The 18,204-nt window shown below is 50.8% G+C and overlaps 1 protein-coding gene across 1 annotated transcript; it reads left to right on the top strand.

The window, feature by feature from the left end:
- The first annotated feature begins 7,107 nt into the window (after positions 1-7,107).
- On the top strand, positions 7,108-7,962 carry LOC133758582 (adenylate kinase isoenzyme 6-like). The gene has a single exon (XM_062189762.1). The coding sequence runs from the start codon at positions 7,156-7,158 to the stop codon at positions 7,672-7,674; it is 519 nt and encodes a 172-aa protein (XP_062045746.1). The 5' UTR covers positions 7,108-7,155; the 3' UTR covers positions 7,675-7,962.
- Positions 7,963-18,204: the final 10,242 nt, after the last annotated feature.

Below are 18,204 nucleotides of genomic sequence, written 5' to 3'. Positions count from 1 at the left end.
AGTGCCCCCTGCTGGCTGGGGTGGTGGGCTGGGAGCCATTTGACCCAGCCTCCCATTCAAGCAGGTGGTGGAAATCAAACTCCATCATCATCTCCAACAGCTGGGCCCGGAGAAGGGCACGAGACAACCTCCACCCTGCCTGTTTCTAGGCTGTACCAGGGACCCTCGGAATGAGTATTTGTCAAAGCCTGTCCAAGCCACAAGTCCTCTGCCCAGATTCCCTTAAGTGTTTTTGTAAGAGTTTGGAGTGTTCATGTACTCCACCTAGGTCAGAGCCGCTGCAGCATTTTGCTTTGCCATGTTGAAGACTTCGTGCATGGCTGTGGCCGTGGTCCTGGCCCCAGGGGGCTCCTGCTGGGCGGCCCTGGGCTGACCTGCCCAGGCAAGACACCACTCCCCAGGAAGTTGTGGCACTGATGGTACGAGGGAGGAGAACGTGGCCCCAGGGGCCAGCACGCACCGATGCATGTGAGGAGGGAGGTAAGTGGGCCCAGGGCGGCAGGACCAGTTTTCCTGGGCAACTGACTGGAAGACGTTCAAGTGGGCACGGCCTGTAGGGGTGGGGGCACCAAATGAGAACCCCTGGAAGAGGAGCACCTCCCACCTCAACCTCACCTAATCCACGCTTCGTGGTTCTTCCTGTGGGCTGAGCCCACAGCCGGGAGAGGGGCAGGGTGTGAAGAATGCAGGGCTGCTGGCCGGCAGCCTGGCCTGGACTCCTGGCTGAGCTGCCTGCTGGCTCTGCGGGTCTTCGCAGCCCCCGGGCTTCGGAGCTCTCATCTGCCGGGAGGTGGAGGCTGTCCTGTCCAGAAAGCTGGAGGATTTGCCGAGAAGCAGATCGTGGGCCTCAGCTGCTCTAGAAACATGGTTTGGATGACGATGGACGAGAGAGGGCAAGAGAGCTCTGCCTGTAGAAGCAGCTGATTCTTCCTTGAGCTGGAGACAGTCCCCTCCTCCACTGGAGAGGGAAGCTGAGAACCCTAGCGGTGTCTCTGGCGTCTCTCGGGACGGCCACTGTCCTTGCAGAGAGCCTCCCCGGAGCAGCTTCTCCGGCAGCCTGTGTGCACCCCTGTTCTGAGGAACGCTGCTGCGTCGAGCTCTTCCATCTTTCAGGCACCTGGCTTTTAATGGGGTGTCTGAGCATGATGAGCTTTTTTCCCCCCAAATCGGGGTTTTGAATCGGTGCTGAAACCCAGGCAGACTCTACTCGAAGTGAATGGAAGACTGGAGGCGCTCAGCTGCTCACGAAAGTCTTCCACCAAGGGTTTCTGAACGCGCAGGAACAACGCGGCGATGTGCAGGGGAAAAGGGATCCAGCGTTTGTTCCGGGGATTAAAAGTGAGTCTGAAATCGCCAGGACTTGGGAGAAAAAGGCTCTTGTTGAGCTCCCCTTTGAATAACCGAGCCCCTTTCTCTGCGAGCGCTAAGTGCTGAGATGCAGCGCCGCCACTGCCTAGAAACTCAACAAAGCCTGGCTTGGTGGCGGCTTTGAGGTTTCAGTTCCATGTAGAATTTTAACCATGAAAAGACACAAAGATTGGTTTCTTCTGAGTCCTTAGCTGAACGCCACAAAAGGGGACCATTCGTGGGGCGCTGGGCTGCTGTCTGCCGCCAGCTGTGCCGCTGCTGTTCGGAACCTCAGGCCCCGAGGGCAGCCTGGGTTATCCCACCCAGTACCCCTGTCCCCTGTGCTCAGAAACACAGACTCAGCCCTCCAGGTGAGTGGAGAAAATGGGTCTTTATTTGGTTTGTAGCCTGCTGGTGCCACTTGCTGGTTGTCCTCATCTGTAAAATGGGATAATAGCTGGAGTGAAGGCCCGTTCCTAGGCGAGGTGAGGTCATCCGGCCTCGCAAAAGAGGGCAAAGCTGTTTACAGTAAACTCTCGCTGTAAACGAGAGTAAAATAGTCCAAGGATTATTATTATAAATAATAATAAAGACTATAATAAAAACTCAATAAATTACTATTGGTGTTGAACAAAAGTTTGAATAGCCATTTCTGTAGTTTTCATGGGAAGGGCTTGACTGCCCCTTAAAGGTTTATTGAGCTGTTCTTGAAGATCATTCTGTATTGTTGTATAAGCTGCAAAGAGGTATTGGACAATAAAAGCCAGAACTGGTTATGCTCATCAAACATTTACTTTTGAAATTTCCAGTGGAGATATTTCTTCCATGCTGGTTTTAATTTTTTTAAATTTACTTTTGGGGGCCAGCACTTTGGTGTAGTAGGTAAAACTGCCATCTGCAGTGCCAGCATCCCATATGGGCACCTGTTCAAGTCCCAGCTGCTCCACTTCTGATCCAGCTCTCTGCTATGGTCTGGGAAAGCAGTAGAAGATGGCCCATGACCTTGAGCCCCTGCACCCGTGTGGGAGACCTGGAAGAAGCTCCAGGCCCCTGTCTTCCAATCAGCACAGCTCGGGCATTGTGGCCATTTAGGGAGTGAACCAGTGGATGGAAGACTTCTCTCTTTGTGCCTCTGCCTCTGCAACTCCATCTTTCAAACAAATAAACAAATCTTTTAGAAGTTTTATTTTTAATTATCTGAGAGAGAGAGAGAGGGAGAGGTCTTCCATCCACTGGTTCACTACCCTAATGATGGGTACAGCCAGGGCTGGGCCAGGCCAAAGCCAGAGCCAGGAACTCAATCCAGTTCTTCCATGTGGGTGGCAGGGAGCCAAGTACTTGAGCCATCATCTGTGGCCTCCCATGGTGCACAGTAGCAAGAAGCTGGATCCAAAGCAGAGGTAGGACTTGACCCAGGCTCTGCAGTATGGAATGTGGGTGTCCCAAGTCGTGGCTTAACAACTGCACCAGGTGTTAGTTTGTTTTTTTTTTGTTTTTGTTTTTTTTTTACAGGCAGAGTGGACAGTGAGAGAGAGACAGACAGAGAGAAAGGTTTTCCTTTTCCGTTGGTTCATCCTCCAATGGCTGCCGCGGTAGGCGCACTGTGCTGATCCGAAGTCAGGAGCCAGGTGCTTCTCTTGGTCTCCCATGCGGGTGCAGGGCCCAAGCACTTGGGCCATCCTCCACTGCACTTCCCTGGCCACAGCAGAGAGCTGGCCTGGAAGAGGGACAACCGGGACAGAATCCGGCACCCTGACCGGGACTAGAACCAGGTGTGCCGGCGCTGCAAGGCGGAGGATTAGCCTAGTGAGCCGTGGTGCCGGCCAGGTGTTAGCTTTTTATTCTAATCTGTTAGGTTGGAATCCGTGGTGGTGTAATCATGTCATTTTTGAATTCAGAGAAATCATTTATATTGTTTTTAGAGTCTGCTCATTAAAGGGTTAATGTCGGCATGATTTTTTGCAGCCGGCCCTTACTCCTTTTTTTCCTTTATTGAGTGCAAGTGTTAGCGAACTGACTGTAACTTAGGCAAAATCAGAAAGAGTTGGCGCCTGCGACCTGGAGAGAGCTGGTATAAGGGGAGCAAAACTCGCTACAGGGGGTGACCCCTGGTCTCGGGCCTGGCACTCTTGTTCTGATTCCTTCGGCTTCTGGATGGCCTTCTAAGGACCCCAGAGAAGACGTCTGGCGTCCTCAGTCACAAGTAACACCTGGTGACCCAGAGACGCGCCCGTATTCTCAATTTTTCTGAGTTAATCTCGAGAAGTCCCGGATTGGATTTTCTGGGTCACATGTCCAACCTGAGCCAATCACAGTGCCGGAGGGAGGACCCTGTGCTTTGATTGGCCAACCGGGGTTATCGCTCAGGCCCATTCCCAAGGCTGGGTTATCGGCGCAGTGCTAGCAGCGTGGTGGGCGTGAAGCGGCTGTGAGGACGCCACTGCAGAAGGTTCTGGAGCGCCTCTGTACTTCGTTCTCCTTCCCAGCACAGAGGTTTCCGGCGACGCTGGCTTTGGGACCGCCGTGGTAGTCATGGCGCCGCGCGTTCACCTGGGGCCTGTCACGTGGGCAGCAGGACCTGCGCTTCACGTGTCTCCCTGGGAATGCTGGGTAGTCGCGTGTGTCCCGGATGGTGAGGACCCGGGGGGGGGGGAAGGGCGTGGCTTTGGGGCAGGTGGCGGCTGCCGCGTGCGCTGTGACCCCTCGGGGTTGGGTGCAGGGCGGCCGGTGTCACCTCCACCGTGGCCTTGCCTGGCATTGGAACGCCTCAAGATGCACCTTCGTTCAGAGTGCGGAGTGCAGGGCCTCGTGCGGCCCGCCGCCCCTGAGGTGGGTGCCGTTGTGACCCACACCTCCCCGGCTGCGGAGCTGCTGTCCGCCGCCTGAGGCGCGCCGTTTGTCTTAGCGCGGGGCTGTGCGTTCGCTGCGCCCACGGTGTGGATCCCCGGCGCGGGAAAGGCCTCGGCCTCGGCCTCGGCCTCCGCGTCCCCGCGGCGCCGGCCTAGGGCTGCGCGGCCTGCACGCTGCGAAGTCACCGCAAGATGGCGCTTGCGGTCTTTCGCCTTCCTGTGAGCTCTCGGGCCGGGACTTGATTCCCTGGGTTTCTCCGGGATCGCGCTGAGACACGTGCCGCTGCCTGAGGGGTTTCAGAATGACGGCCTTGCAGCCGCGGGCGGGTTGCCTGCCCTGAGAGGGCTGTGCGGGGGGGGGGGGGGGGGGGGGGGGGGAAGTGGGGTGTGGACAGAAAGGGTTCAACAGCTCATGGTGATTGTACCTGTCGTTGCGTTGTACTAAGCTTTTTAGCAGGATTCTCAGTAACAGTTCTTTGAGTTTACTCAAGAATCGGGGAATTGCGAGTCCTTTCACGGGCATCTGGGAGGTCTCAGGCCAAAGGCTTCGGGAACCTTCTCCGTCATGCCCCACAGCCCCTGTGCTGAGGAGGCCAGCTGTGGGGAGGTCTACGTGTGGGCTCTGGGGTGGGTCTATTGTGGGAGTGAGGCAGGACCGTCCGTCCTTCCGGGTCAGCTTTTCAGTGACTTGGGTGAATGAATGTCAGGAGCACCCCCGCTCCAGGCAGCCACCTCCTGTGCCGTGCTAGCCCGGAGTGACTTCCTCTCTGTGCCTTCCTCCGCCTGGTGTGAACACACACACACACACACACACACCCCGCTCCAGGCAGCCTCCCCCTGCACTGCGTTAGCCCGGAGTGACTTCCTCTCTGTGCCTTCCTCCACCTGGTGTGAACACACACACACACACACCCTGCTCCAGGCAGCCTCCCCCTGCACTGCGGTAGCCCAGAGTGACTTCCTCTCTGCACCTTCCTCCGCCTGGTGTGAGCACCCCACCTGCCAGCAGCTGGAATCAGAGACAAAACCTATTCCCCACTGCCAGGGATCCCATAGCCTACATGAGAGACAGATGTGTCTAGGAAAATGCCACTCAGTGCCAAGGTGTGGCGAAATAGGCTCAGACAGGCCTTGGTTGAAATCCGGCTGTGGCTGTTTGGTTCCTGGGGGGGTTCTTATGCCAGTAATGGAACATCTGTCGTGGTAGTAGGTGTGTCAGTGCGTGTGTCATCGGCTTGCCGTGGAGCTTGAGTGAGAACACAGGTAGGCTACCTTGAGATGGGCCCAGGGATATGCCCGAATCTCAGGGGTTTCCTTCTCCCTTGGAGGATTTGCAAATGTCTCAAAGCTCAGAATGAATACAGTGGGTGGTAGATGTGAATTCCAGACGCCATCTAAAGATTTGGGTGAGGGGAAGAGATCGATGGAACCAAGTGTGACTGGGACAGACCTCTGTCATGTGGTGGGCTTGGGTTCAAAGGGTTGGTTGCTCAAATGCAAGAGTTGTGTGTGTGTGTGTGTGGGTGTGAGTGCGGGAGGGTGGCTGGAACCCTGCTCTTCTGTAACAAGGGCCTTGGGATCAGCTCTGCTTAACAGATGTGATGGGGGCACTGAGAACACAGCACAGACTTAGGTGGGGTTAGGAAGTGAGCGTCAGCCCCACGGAAGGTGGTTTGAGGAGGTTGTCCTGGGTGGCAGAGGACCTGGCAATTGTGGCCTGCAGTGACTGAGAGGATGGGCAGGGCGAGCCTGGAGAAGGTCAGCAGTGACACTTTCTGAACCCAGCAGGGCCTGGCACCTGAAAGGGCTCGGCACGACATGTGCAGCTCAGGGCTGCGCTTCTGACGGCAGCTCTTAGGGTGCAGCTCGAGGAAGCATTTCACCCTTTTGAGCACGTGCACGTTGTTGGACATCGAGTGAGCGGCGCTGTGTGTGGTGAGGCTCCTGTGGCTGGAGTGGCTCTGGCAGCTCTTAGGTGTGGTTGCCTTGAGCTGGAACCACGCACAGAACTGCAGGGTGACTTCAGTTGGGGGAGTCCGAGGAGCCACCAAAATTGTTGGCAAAATATTCTAGGGAAAGGAACCATAGCACTCACCTGCTTTTCAAGGGGACTCAGAGTTCACAGGTAGTGAAAAAAATCAGCCAGGTCAGAGAGATGTTTCTACACTGCAAGCTGGGGCTGAAGTCTAAGGTCTCCCCTGCCCCTAACACACCAAGTTGAAGGTTTCTTAGTCCTTGTAGCATGGAGTCACTGTTACTTTTACATATCATTCCTTGTCCGCTTATCAAGTGCTTTATGCATTCTTTTATTTACTTATTTATTTTTATTTATTTAATGTTAGAGAGATGGATTTATGCTGGTTCAATCCCCAAATGCCCACAAAAGCCCAGGCTGGGCCAGGAGTGAGCCAGGGGCTAGGATCTCCATCCAAGTCTCCCACATGGGTGGCGAGGATCCTAGTATGGAGCTGTCCCATTCTGCCTCCCAGAGTCTGCATTAACAGGAAGCTGGAATTACAAGTGGAACCAGGCCTGGAACCCAGGAACTTGGATATGGGATGCAGGTGTCCCAAGTGGCATATTAACCATTAAGCCAATGCCTGCCCCAAATATTACATGTTCTACTGGAATTATCTTATTAGGGTGACAAAAAAATTCCTTGAGATTAAGTGATAGTGTCCTTATTTGACTGATGGTGGTGAAGCCGGAGCACAGAAGTTTTCCCAAGGTCCAGGAAGGTTTCAGCTTCTTCTCTTGATAGATGTGTGCCTCAGGCTTGGCCTTTTGGTGCCTAATAAATGAACTGCTGGCCCAGGTAGGTCAACGGAGGCCATACAACTCTCTAGTTTCTCTTGGCCATTGTAAAGGTGTATGATAGCAATAATGGTAATAATAAATAGCTGTAACGGTGCGTAGGACGCGCGGAGAGGAGGCGCTCGGAGTGGCCACCGGGACGACTATGTTGCTGCCGAACATTCTGCTCACCGGTACTCCAGGGGTTGGGAAAACCACACTAGGCAAAGAGCTTGCATCAAGATCAGGACTGAAATACGTTAATGTGGGTGATTTAGCTCGAGAAGGTGAATTATATGATGGCTTTGACGAAGAGTATAATTGTCCCATTTTAGATGAAGATAGAGTAATAGATGAGTTAGATAACCAAATGAGAGATGGTGGAGTTATTGTTGATTACCACGGCTGTGATTTCATCCCTGAACGTTGGTTTCATATAGTTTTTGTGCTGAGAACAGATACCAGTGTGTTGTACAAAAGACTGGAAACAAGGGGTTATAGTGAGAAGAAACTAAATGACAATATTCAGTGTGAGATTTTTCAAGTTCTTTATGAAGAAGCAATGGAGTCGTACAAGGAAGAAATTGTGCATCAGTTGCCCAGCAATAAACCAGAAGAACTAGAGGAGAACATAAGTCAGATCTTGAAATGGATTGAGCAGTGGATCAAGGACCATAACTCTTGACTCACAGAACTGGCCCCTTCAGTCACTGCTGTTGCCCTCTCTCTGCTCACTGTGTAGAAACTGCCCATGTATCAGTAAAAATTGTGCTGTAGGACTAGGAGGTGGATGATGTAAAGGTTTATGCCTGGATTTCTTTTTCTCCATGAGAAAGCTGCACAGTCACAAATATCATGAATATAATATTAAGGATTGAGAGTGAAAATTGTCATTGTTTAATGCTTTGATTGCCAAATAATAAGCAAATCTAAATAAATGGGAGGATAACTTTTAAGTTTATAACAGAAGAAAATGCAGATAATCTCTTAAAACTAAAGTACTGGAGTATTGCTTTTTTATTTATATAAATGTAACAAGTTTCATGTATTTCATATACACAGTATTAGGAACATAATGATACTTCCCAACTTCCCTCACTTCACCCTCCCTTCTCCTTCCTTTTCTTTTGATTATTGCAATGACATACTTTAAATTTACTTTATAATCACAACTTTAATCCATTAAATAAGGAATTCAACAATTAGTAGAAAAACCACTGTTCCTCAGGAATATAGACAAGGGCTAAAATAATAATACAATTTCAGAATGTCAATTTCACCGACATAAATTAAATTTTTTTTTACTCTTTATATAGTTACCACAAGTCAGGGAAAACATGATATTTGTCTCAATTTCTTTATCTAGTCATCAGTTGATGGACGTCTGAATTAATCACATATTTTAGCTATTGTGAATTGAACTGCTATAGACATGGGAGTACAGGTAATACTTTCATATGCTGATTTCATTTCCTTTGAATAAATTCCTGGGACAGGAATGGCTGGGTCATAGGTAGGTCTATTTTCAGATTTCAGAGGAATCTCCTTAGTGTCTTCCATAATGGTTGTACTAGTTTACATTCACACAGTGTATTAGGGTACATTTCCCTCTACATCTTTGCCAGCATTTGTAATTTTTTTGATTTTTTGGATGACAGCCATTCTAACGGATAAGGAAAACCTCATTGTGGTTTTTAATTTGTGTTTCCCTGATGACTAGTGATCCTGAATATCTCTTCATGTGTTTGTTGGCCATTTGTATTTCAGCCTTTGAAAAATGCCTGTTCATATCCTTAGCTCATTTCTTAACTGGATTGTTTTGGTAATGAGTTTCTTGAGCTCCTTATATATTCTTGATTGATATCCTTTATCAGATGTATAGTTGGCAAATATTTTCTTCCATTTTGTAGGTTGCCTCTTCACTGTGTTGTGTGTTTCCTTTGCTGAGTAGACGCTTAATAGCTTGATGTAATCCCATTTATCTGTTTTTGCTTTTGTTGCTTGTGTTTCTAGGTTGTTGGCCAAGAAGTCCTTGCCTATGTCAGTGTCACGCAGTGTTTCCCCTATGTTTTCCTCTAGTAATTTGATGGTTTCTGGTTTTAGGTTTGGATCCGTGATCCATTGTGAGTTAATTTTGTATAGGGTATAAGGTATAGGTTTTGTTTCATACTTGTGTGTGTGGAGATGCAGTCTGCCCAGCACCATTTGTTGAAGAGACTGTCCTTTCTCCAGGGAATGATTTTAGCTTATTTGTCAAAAATTGGTTGTAAATAAGTGGATTAATTTCTGGAGTCCCTAATCTGTTCCACTGGTCCACATGTTTATTCTTATGCCAGTACCAGGCTGTTTTGATTATAACTGCTCTGTAATATGTCTTGAAATCTGGTATTGTGATGCCTCCAAGTTTATTGTTAAATAGTGCTTTAGTTATATGCTTTAGTTACATTGCTTTTCTATATGAATTTTAGGGTCATTTTTTCTAGATCTGAGATGAATGTCCTTGGTATTTTGATTGGGATCACAATGAATCTGTAGATTGCTTTGGGTGGTATAGACATTTTAACAATACTAATTCTTCCAATCCATGAACGTGGAAAAAATAAATAAATAAATAGCTATCTTTGGTTGACTTCCTACTTCCTGTGTTGAGGCATCTGTCTCGATACCATAAATGTGAGACTTGGAGAAATTAAGTGACATGCCCATGGTCACCGGGCTTCTAAGGAGAGGGGCCAGACAGCTGTGCAGACCCCTGGGGGTGGGACCCTGAGCTAGGAGTCTGGGTCCCTTCTGTGTATCCACCAGATGAGAGGCTGACAGCAAATTCCTTCACATTTGGGGAGGGGGCATTCAAGGTCACAGAGCACCAGGTACACTTGTCCTTAGCCTCAGGAGCAGGGAGCTGGTCCAAGGCTGACTGCACAGAGGACAGTACAGCCTGTGAACCTGCGGGGCTTAGGTGCCACAATAAGGCCCCATTGGCCTGCATCTTGGGTCTCCGAGCCCAGCTCCTTCTAGGTTCTGAGACAGGAGCAAGTCAGCAGCCTTACTGCAGGACGGCACTTCTGACCCACCCAAGCAGTCAGGCCAGGTGATGTGGGGGAGGAGCTCCCAGCTCTGCTTCAGCCTCCCAGCCTCCTGCAAGCAGGACTAGGATGTCAGAGGCCTTCTGGCAGGGTAGCTGCTTGGCTGACTTTTTTTTAAAAAAGATTTATTTTATTTATTTGAAAGGCAGAGTTACAGAGAGAGGTAGAGACAGAGAGAGAGGTCTTCCATCCGCTGGTTCACTCCCCAGATGGCCGCAATGGTCAGAGCTGCCCCGATCCGAAGCCAGGAGCCTCTTCCAGGTCTCCCACATGGGTGCAGAGGCCCAAGGACCTGGGCCATCTTCCACTGCTTTCCCAGGCCACAGCAGAAAGCTAGATAGGAAGAGGAGCAGCCAGGACTAGAACTGGTACCCATGTGGGATGCTGGCACTTCAGGCCAGGGCATTAACCCACTGCACCACAGCGCCAATCCCTTGGCTGACTTTTGTTCTCCTGAAAGCAGAACCTGATCCTTTAGTGTCTGGGGAAGTGGGTACACAGGCACGTGGAGGGGAAGTTTTTTTTTTTTTTAATATTTATTTATTTATTTGAAGGTCAGAGTTACACAGAGAGAGGAGAGTCGGGGGGGGGGGGGTCTTCCATCTGCTGAGTCACTCCCCAGATGACTGCAATGGCCGGAGCTGTGCCAATCAGGAGCCAGGAGCCTCTTCGGGGTCAACCACGCAGGTGCAGGGGCCCAAAGACTTGGGCCATCTTCTGCTTTCCCAGGCCATAGCAAAGAGCTGGATCAGAAATGGGGCAGCTGGGACTTGAACTGGTGCTCGTATGGGATGCCGGCACTGCAAGTGGCAGCTTTACCTGCTACACCACAGCGTTGGCCCCAGGGAAGTGTTTTGATTTGGATTTTCCCTCAACAGATGGGTCTTCAAGGTCCAGGTGTCTCCTGGGGACAATCCCATGGCATCGAATCCAATCTTGTCTAGCAGGGGAGGTGGCCCAGGATGACTCTGGGGCAACTGGGGGATTACCCTAGAAGATTTTATTGGGGGTGCTCCATGAGCTTGGAGTTACCTTTACTTGCAGAGGGCCCCACATCACTGAGGAACAGGTCATCCAAGGGGAGTGGTTGTCTTATTCCTTCTACACCTCATGTCCCCACCCCTCGTGAGTAGGGTCATCATAGATTTTATCAGCTGTGCTAGGGCTCTCTGGGGACAATGTGTGTGAACCAGGGCTGTCCCAGGCAAGCCATGGTATGTGGTCCCCCATCCAGGAGTATCCACACAAGGATTTCTGTGCTCTTGAAACCTCTTAGCCACTGTGCGGCCTTGGACAGGTTTCTTCGTTTTCCTAAGCCTCAGGTTCTTCATCTGTACAATGGGGCAATAGTGGAGATTGGTGAGGAAGCCGTGGGTCTTGCTCTTGCTTTTGTTGTGCTTCACTGCCCTTTGAAGTATGCCTACTTGACAGCATTGGTGCCTAGGAGCTGTGGGGGAGTGGAAGGATGAGCCTTCTCCCACAGTTCTCTTGGTTTGTAATTTTGTTTGGTTTTACTGAAGTGGACACTTTGATTTGTCTTTCTGGGTTTTTACTTCAGGGAAAAACCGTCCTTTATAGTTTAGAAGTGATTGCTGTGTTGGGGCTGCCTGAACTGGACCAATGGGAGGAGCCCCCCACTTACTCTCCTGTTAGCTCTGGGAATAGCTGTGAGTGCTCTGGATGTCTCCTCAAATCTCACAGGATATGCCTGTGGTTATCCTGGTGGGATAGGGCTGAGTACTGTACATCCAATGTTGAATTCATTTTTTAAAAAGATTTATTTTATCCATTTGAAGGAGAGGGGGAGAGAGAGAAAGAGAAAGAGAAAGAAAGAGAACAAGATCTTCCATCCTCTATTTCACTCCCCAGATGGCTGCAACAGCCATGGTAGGGCCAGGCTGAAGCCAGGAACCTGGGACTCCATCCAGGTCTCTCATGTGAGAAGCAGGAGCCCAAGTACTGGGGCCATCTACTGCTGCCCTCCCAGGCACATTAGTTGGGAGCTGGATTGGAAGTGGAGCAGCTGGCACTCAAGCGGGCTGGGCACACTTCGTTTTATGAAGTTGAGATTAATCATCCAGTTAACACACAGGCCAGCTTCCTTAGCCATGCTTGTTTGACCAGTGTCTAGTTTTGTCTTTTTAAAAATTCTTATTTTTGTTTCTCTGGAATGCAGAAAGACAAAGAAAGATCTTCTGTTCTCTGGTTCACTCACCAAATGTCTGAAATAGGCATGGGCCAGGCCAAAGCCAGCAGCCAGGAACTCAATCTAGGTCTCTCATCTGGGTGGTGGGGACTCCATTATTTGTGCTATCACCTGCTGCCTCCCAGGGTACTAGCAGGAAGCTAGAAGCAGAAGCAGAGGTGAGACTCAAACCAGATGCTCCCATATGGGACACAGGCACCCCAAGCAGCTTGCTAACCATTGCACTAAATGCCTGTTCCTTCCCTGAGTCTGAAAGCCTTTTTTCTGTGGAAGTTTCCCTTGACACTGCTGTGATGGTGTGCAAGTAGGACTGGAAATTTCCTCTGTCTGCTAATGGTAATGGCTGTGAATGCAGAGGGCAGCAAACTTAAGCATTATGGATTTTGAATTTTTACTCATTTTCATTTTATTTGAAAGGCAGAGACAGAGTGAGATCTTTCAGGAAGCTGGATCAAAAACAGTAGCCACGACTGTGAAACAGGATGTGACAAGGCAGGAGACCATGGTGACCAGCTGGCCTTCTAGGGCTTTTCCCATTACCCCAGGATCGCATTTGATGGACATGGGTTCTGTCTGGGTAGAAGCAGCTGGGAGTTTCCACTTCCACCAGCACCAAATCAATGGAATAAGCACCATGATTATGGTGTCATTGAATTCAGCTCAGTGTTTTAGTTAGAAACAAGTTGAAACCATCAAGATGTTGGTTTTAAAAAAATCAATTCAGAGATCTCTGTCTCTCTGTAACTCTGCCTTTAAAATTAGTGAATGAATTAAAAAAAAAAAAAAGAGGTCTGCCCAGGGTTAGGCGCCATGAACCAGAGGGTTTAAGCAGGGAGGAATTACTGGTGGCTGGGGTGGACAGGAGGTGTACGGTGGTGCCTACTGCAGAGAGTCAGTCACCTGCTCAGAGACTGTCTCTGCCACCTGCTAACTGTGAGTATGGGTCGTGGGTTCACCTCACTAAGCCTCAAGTCCTCAGCTGTAATGGGACTTAGTAAAGGCCCCTGTCGCGGATGTTCCCAGGATTCAGTGAGATAAGGCACACAAGGTCTGGCTCATGACAGCAGTAGTGGCACTGTCACAATGACTGTCCCCACACAGCCTTGGGAACTTGGCCCGAGTACAGAGGATCTTTTCTGCCCTCTGGTGGTGAGGCTCTGGGTAGTTGCCTGTAGAAGCAGCTGGGAGATGGTTCCTTGAAAATGAGAAAATAAACTAAGTTTTATTGCTCTTCTGATGACATCTAAGAATATCCATTCTGCTTTTCAGAAATGGGAGGTGGGACTGGCATTATGGGTAAAGCCGCCACCTGCAATGCTGGCATACCATATGGGCACCAGTTCATGTCCTGGCTGCTCCACTTTTGATCCAGCTCTCTGCTAATGGCCTTGGAAAAGCAAAAGCAGATGGCCCCAGTGTTTGGGCCCTTGCTACCCTCATGGGAGACCCTGATGAAGATCTTGGCTTTGTCCTGGCCTCGTGCTGGCCTTTTCAGCCTCCTGAGAATGAACCACTCGGTGGAAGATCTCTCTTTCTGTTTTTCTCTCTGTAACTCTGCTTTTCAAACAAGTATATATTAAAAAATAAATAGAAAAGAAATGAGAGGAGAGGAGAAAAACAACTCATCAGTCCTAGAAGCAGCACTGGGTCTTCTTGTATGAGAGGGTATTGTGGTTTTGCACTGGATTTGATTTCCCAATGCCATGCAAACTTGTAAACCCCATAGCCTGATGTTAACAGTGGTAAGTGGATCTATGTTCACGGTTGGTGGATTAAAGATGGAGGTCTGGGTCTGGTGTTGTGCGTTGGCTTAAGCCACTGCCTGCATCAGCGGCATCCTAGATGAGTGCCAGTTTGGATTTTGGCTGCTCCACTGTCAATACCATTCCCTGCTCAGGCACATGGGAAGGCAGCAGAAAGTGGCCTGAGTGCTTGGGCCGCTGCAGCCATGAGGGCGACCCAGATGGAGTTCCATGCTCCTGGCTTTGGCCTGGTCTAGTCATGCTCATTGTGGCCATTTGGAGGGTGAACCAACAGATAGAAGATCTCTGTCCCTCTGCCTTTCAAATAAATAAATATTTTAAAAAGTTAAAACAGGTGGAGGCTTGCTCTAACGATGTCTCTGGGAGGTGGGCCCAGCAGGAAGCCTTTGGGTCCCTGGAGGCCCTCAGAAAGCTTTCTTGCCTGAAAGCCAGGTGTGCTGTCCACCCCCTACTTCCTGGCCCGCCATGTGATCGTCATGTCACACGTGTGCTCTCACCACAAGTGTGACTAACAGGGCTACACAACATTGGACTGGGAGCCTCTGAAGCTATGCACCAAAAGGACCCTTCCTCCGTCCTCAGACATTGCTCTCAGGTGCCTCAGTCAGGGAGGGAAGCTGACCACTATCAGGGGCCGCAGGAGAGCCTGAGGGGCTGCCTTGCTGCGAGGTTCCTGGGGTTCTCTGCAGGATGAGTGGGCGGTGGTGACCAGGGACAGGGAGAGAGCTGCTTTCCTTGGGGGCTCACCTGGGTTGTGGTTGATGTCACCTGGGCCACCCTCTGAACCCCGTCACGCATTCTCTACTTTTCCGTCCCCGACACTCTCTGCCTTTGCTGGCCAGACTCACGGCACCATGTCAGAACCATGTGGTATCAGCATGATAGCAACTTGCAGTTTGCTGGGAGACCTTCCAGGCCTGATGGAGCTCTCAGTCAGGGACTCCTTTGGGGAGGTTGTACCCACAGCCTGCGTTGTGTCCCTCTAGCAATGAGAGAAACAGCAACTTTAGGTAGTGACTTTGCCTCTTTTGTAGACTGTAAACTCTTAGTAAGGAAAGAAGAAATATCGTATGTTGAGGTTGCTAGGGTCTACAGTACAATAAGGAATTTTAAGAGACCACATTCATTTAGCTTTCCTAATATGATAATAATTGCTCTATTTTATGTTTAGTTGTTAATCTCTTATCCTGCTGAATTCATACATTTTTATCATAACTGGCATGTATGGGAGCAAGCACAGTCTGTCTGGGGTTTGGTGCCACGTGTGACAAGACAACCTGGAGTCTTGCACTACACCTCTCATGGGTAGGGAGTATGATTGTGCCATGTGAATGCCGCTGTGGGTTCTGAGAAGGATTCCACAGAAACATCAGACATAGTCCTTGGCTTCTAAGAGCACCTCTTGTTAGTGTTCAAGTTAGAATAGAACTGTTAAGATGTAGTACAAATCATGTAATATTTCGGGGCTGATTATTGGTGTCCTGAGTTGATAGTGGAGATGGGGCTTGCATGTGGCCTTGAGACAGGTGAATTGCATGAGGTTGATGTGGAAAGGGCCCTGCCAAGGACTGAGTAGGATCTGGCTCCTGAACCTGTGCAGATCGTTAAGTCCCAGGGTCATTGGTGTACTGGGAGGGTAGTGTCTTGATCCAGTGATGCTGTCTAAGAGGTAGACCTAGTATAAGGTCTTTGGGTCCCTGGGGGCATGTTCTTGGAGGTTAGATCCCCAGAGAGCTGCTCTGACTGCTGGCTTGCCATGTGGTTCACCCTCGGCATGTGTTTCATGGTTGCTGCCTCTGATCTCACCAGACGTCAAACCATTGGGGCCCAGCTGATGTTGGTCTGTGAACCTCCAAAACAATGAGCCAGAGTAAGCCTCCTTTCTTTGCCAGTGGCTTGTCTTAGCATTCTGACACACAGCTGGCTAATACAGGCCCCATGCTTGGTTTGTTGCTCTGTAGTCACTGTCTTAAAATTGTTAACGGTTTTGAAAAGGGGCTTCTGCATCTTTGTTTTTCTTTGCATAGGCCTTGCAAGTTATGCAGCTGGTACTAACCCAAGGTCTGGGGTGACCAGGAGAAGCTCCTGGTGGAGGGGGCCAGGGAGGGTTTGGACATATAGAGAAGTTGGGTTGGATTGAAATTATCTGAAGGTTCTGACATCCTGGGGTCCAGCCCGGTGCAGCACTGTGCACCTGCTCAGGAAATGCTTGTGGGAAGTTGAGGAAATGGCACATGGATCTTTTGGGAGCCTGTCTGTGAGGATGTGGTGCCTGCACATGGGCCTGGTCTGCTCCCTGTGTGGAGGAGCAGGCCTGCCCCCAGCCGGGGCAGCCTGTGAGAGTGTCAGCCACAGGCCCACGCAGAATAGTCGCCTGCCTCTCTGTGCTGCCCTGGAATTACTCTCGTTTCTGGAATGTGGTGGGTGGATACCTCACAGGGCTGCTGGGAAGCCAGAGGGAGAAACTCCGGGAAATGGCTCTGAAACCACATAGGGGGATTGGTCCTGGGGGCCTACCATGGTTCCTGGCATCAGCAGGTCTTCATTTGGCATCTGGGGATGTGCCGGGGGCTCAGGGCCCACTCTTGGTGGCCTGGCTAGCAGGTTCTATTGGGGGAAAGGGTCCAGGACCTTAAGGGAGGCAGAGCCCAGCATGTGTCGTCCAGGGATATGAGGATATTTACACCCACATCTGCACTCCTGCTCCGTCACAGCCTGGAGCTCCATGCCAGCTCTGTCTGCGCTTGTTCAGGTTCTTCCAACTCTTTAGTGCAGTGTGAACAAAGAACAGCCTGGATCTGTGGCTGACCCAGCAGAAAGGACCCTGTGACTATGAGGAATAATGCAGTCTGTGGCTTGGAGGTTGGAGAAGGGAGGGGCCTTCCAGACCAGCAGGGCTAGAAGAAGAAGGTTTGCTGGCATAGGGACCATAGGCTGGAAAGAAGGGAGCCCACGCGAGGCGCAGAAGGGTGTGGGATGGGTTTAGAGTGAGCAGAAGTGGTGAAGGGGAGGATAGGTGCTCAGGAAACAGTGGAGCACACAGTGAGCATGGAGGTGACGGGGCCTTCCCCCAGCCTCCTCTCCTTGTGATACCTCATTGGTGCTGCCCAGGGACCAGACAGGGTTCATATGCCCAGATGAAGGTGGCCTCTGCTATCCCCTGCCCTGGTGGGTGCTGCTCTGCCTTGTCTCCAGGCCTCCCTGTCCTGCTCACTTTATTCTGTGTAATGGAGAGAAGGGGAGGGCCCCAGTGTGGCACCAGCCTACCCTCTCCTGCATCCCTCATCAGAAAGGCTGCCAGGCCCAGCCACTGGAGACTGTGAGGCATGTTCAGAGTCTGCCGTGATCCTGGACAACTTCCTTGCCCTCTCTGGTCTTTGATTTCCTCAGGAATACACAGTGTGTAACTGGGAGCTGCTGGGAGGAGAGGCTTGCAGCAGCACCCTGCGGGGACCTGCTGGGGCAGTGTGGACACAGCCAGCATGGCAGGAAGCTGTGTGCAGAGGGGACAGGGACCTGGGTGGCTGGCTTTTGGCTCCAACTGTGGCAGACAGGGGGCAGGCATGGCCCCTTGAGCAGTGGGGCAGTGGGGCTGTTTCAGGGCCTGGTGACTTAGGGCCCAGTGAGACAGAAGGCTGCGGGCAGCTGCGGGAAAGGCAGAGTGGCCTGGTCTTGTGCATACTAAAATAGCTGCCATGTGCCGAGTGCCCACCAGGCCCTGCTGCCATTGTCCATGGACTCCTTGTCACACTCAGGCCCCAGAAGCTTCATGAGGTGTGTGCAGTGTCGACTTCATCTTGTAGAAGCAGAGGCTCAGCATCTCTCTCGGGCACTTCCTGCCCGCTCCCTGAGTCCTATTGGCTCCTGGGGCTCTGAACCCCAGGCCATGTTGACTGGCCACCTCTCGGGGACTCCTCCGCCCAGTCCAGAATGCACCCCCCTGCCTATTCTGATCAAATTTCTGCTGCATGCCTGGAGAGCACTGGTCCCAAAGCCTGGCTTCCTGTTCTACTTCAGGGAGTAATGACAGCCCCACACCTTCCACAGACGTGGCAGTGCAGGCTGGCAGTTGGGAAGCATGAGTTTCCTGGCCCAGTATGTTTGTCCCCATTGATTGAGGACATGGTAAATATTTTACAACCATTCTAGCTTTTATTAGG

Source organism: Lepus europaeus, chromosome 4 (assembly GCF_033115175.1).
Source record: "Lepus europaeus isolate LE1 chromosome 4, mLepTim1.pri, whole genome shotgun sequence".
Taxonomy (NCBI): domain Eukaryota; kingdom Metazoa; phylum Chordata; class Mammalia; order Lagomorpha; family Leporidae; genus Lepus; species Lepus europaeus.
This window is presented reverse-complemented; position numbering and strand designations above follow the sequence as displayed.

Excerpts from the sequence above, each read along its gene's own strand:
- LOC133758582 (XM_062189762.1), top strand. The coding sequence starts at position 7,156 with ATGTTGCTGCCGAACATTCTGCTCACCGGTACTCCAGGGGTTGGGAAA.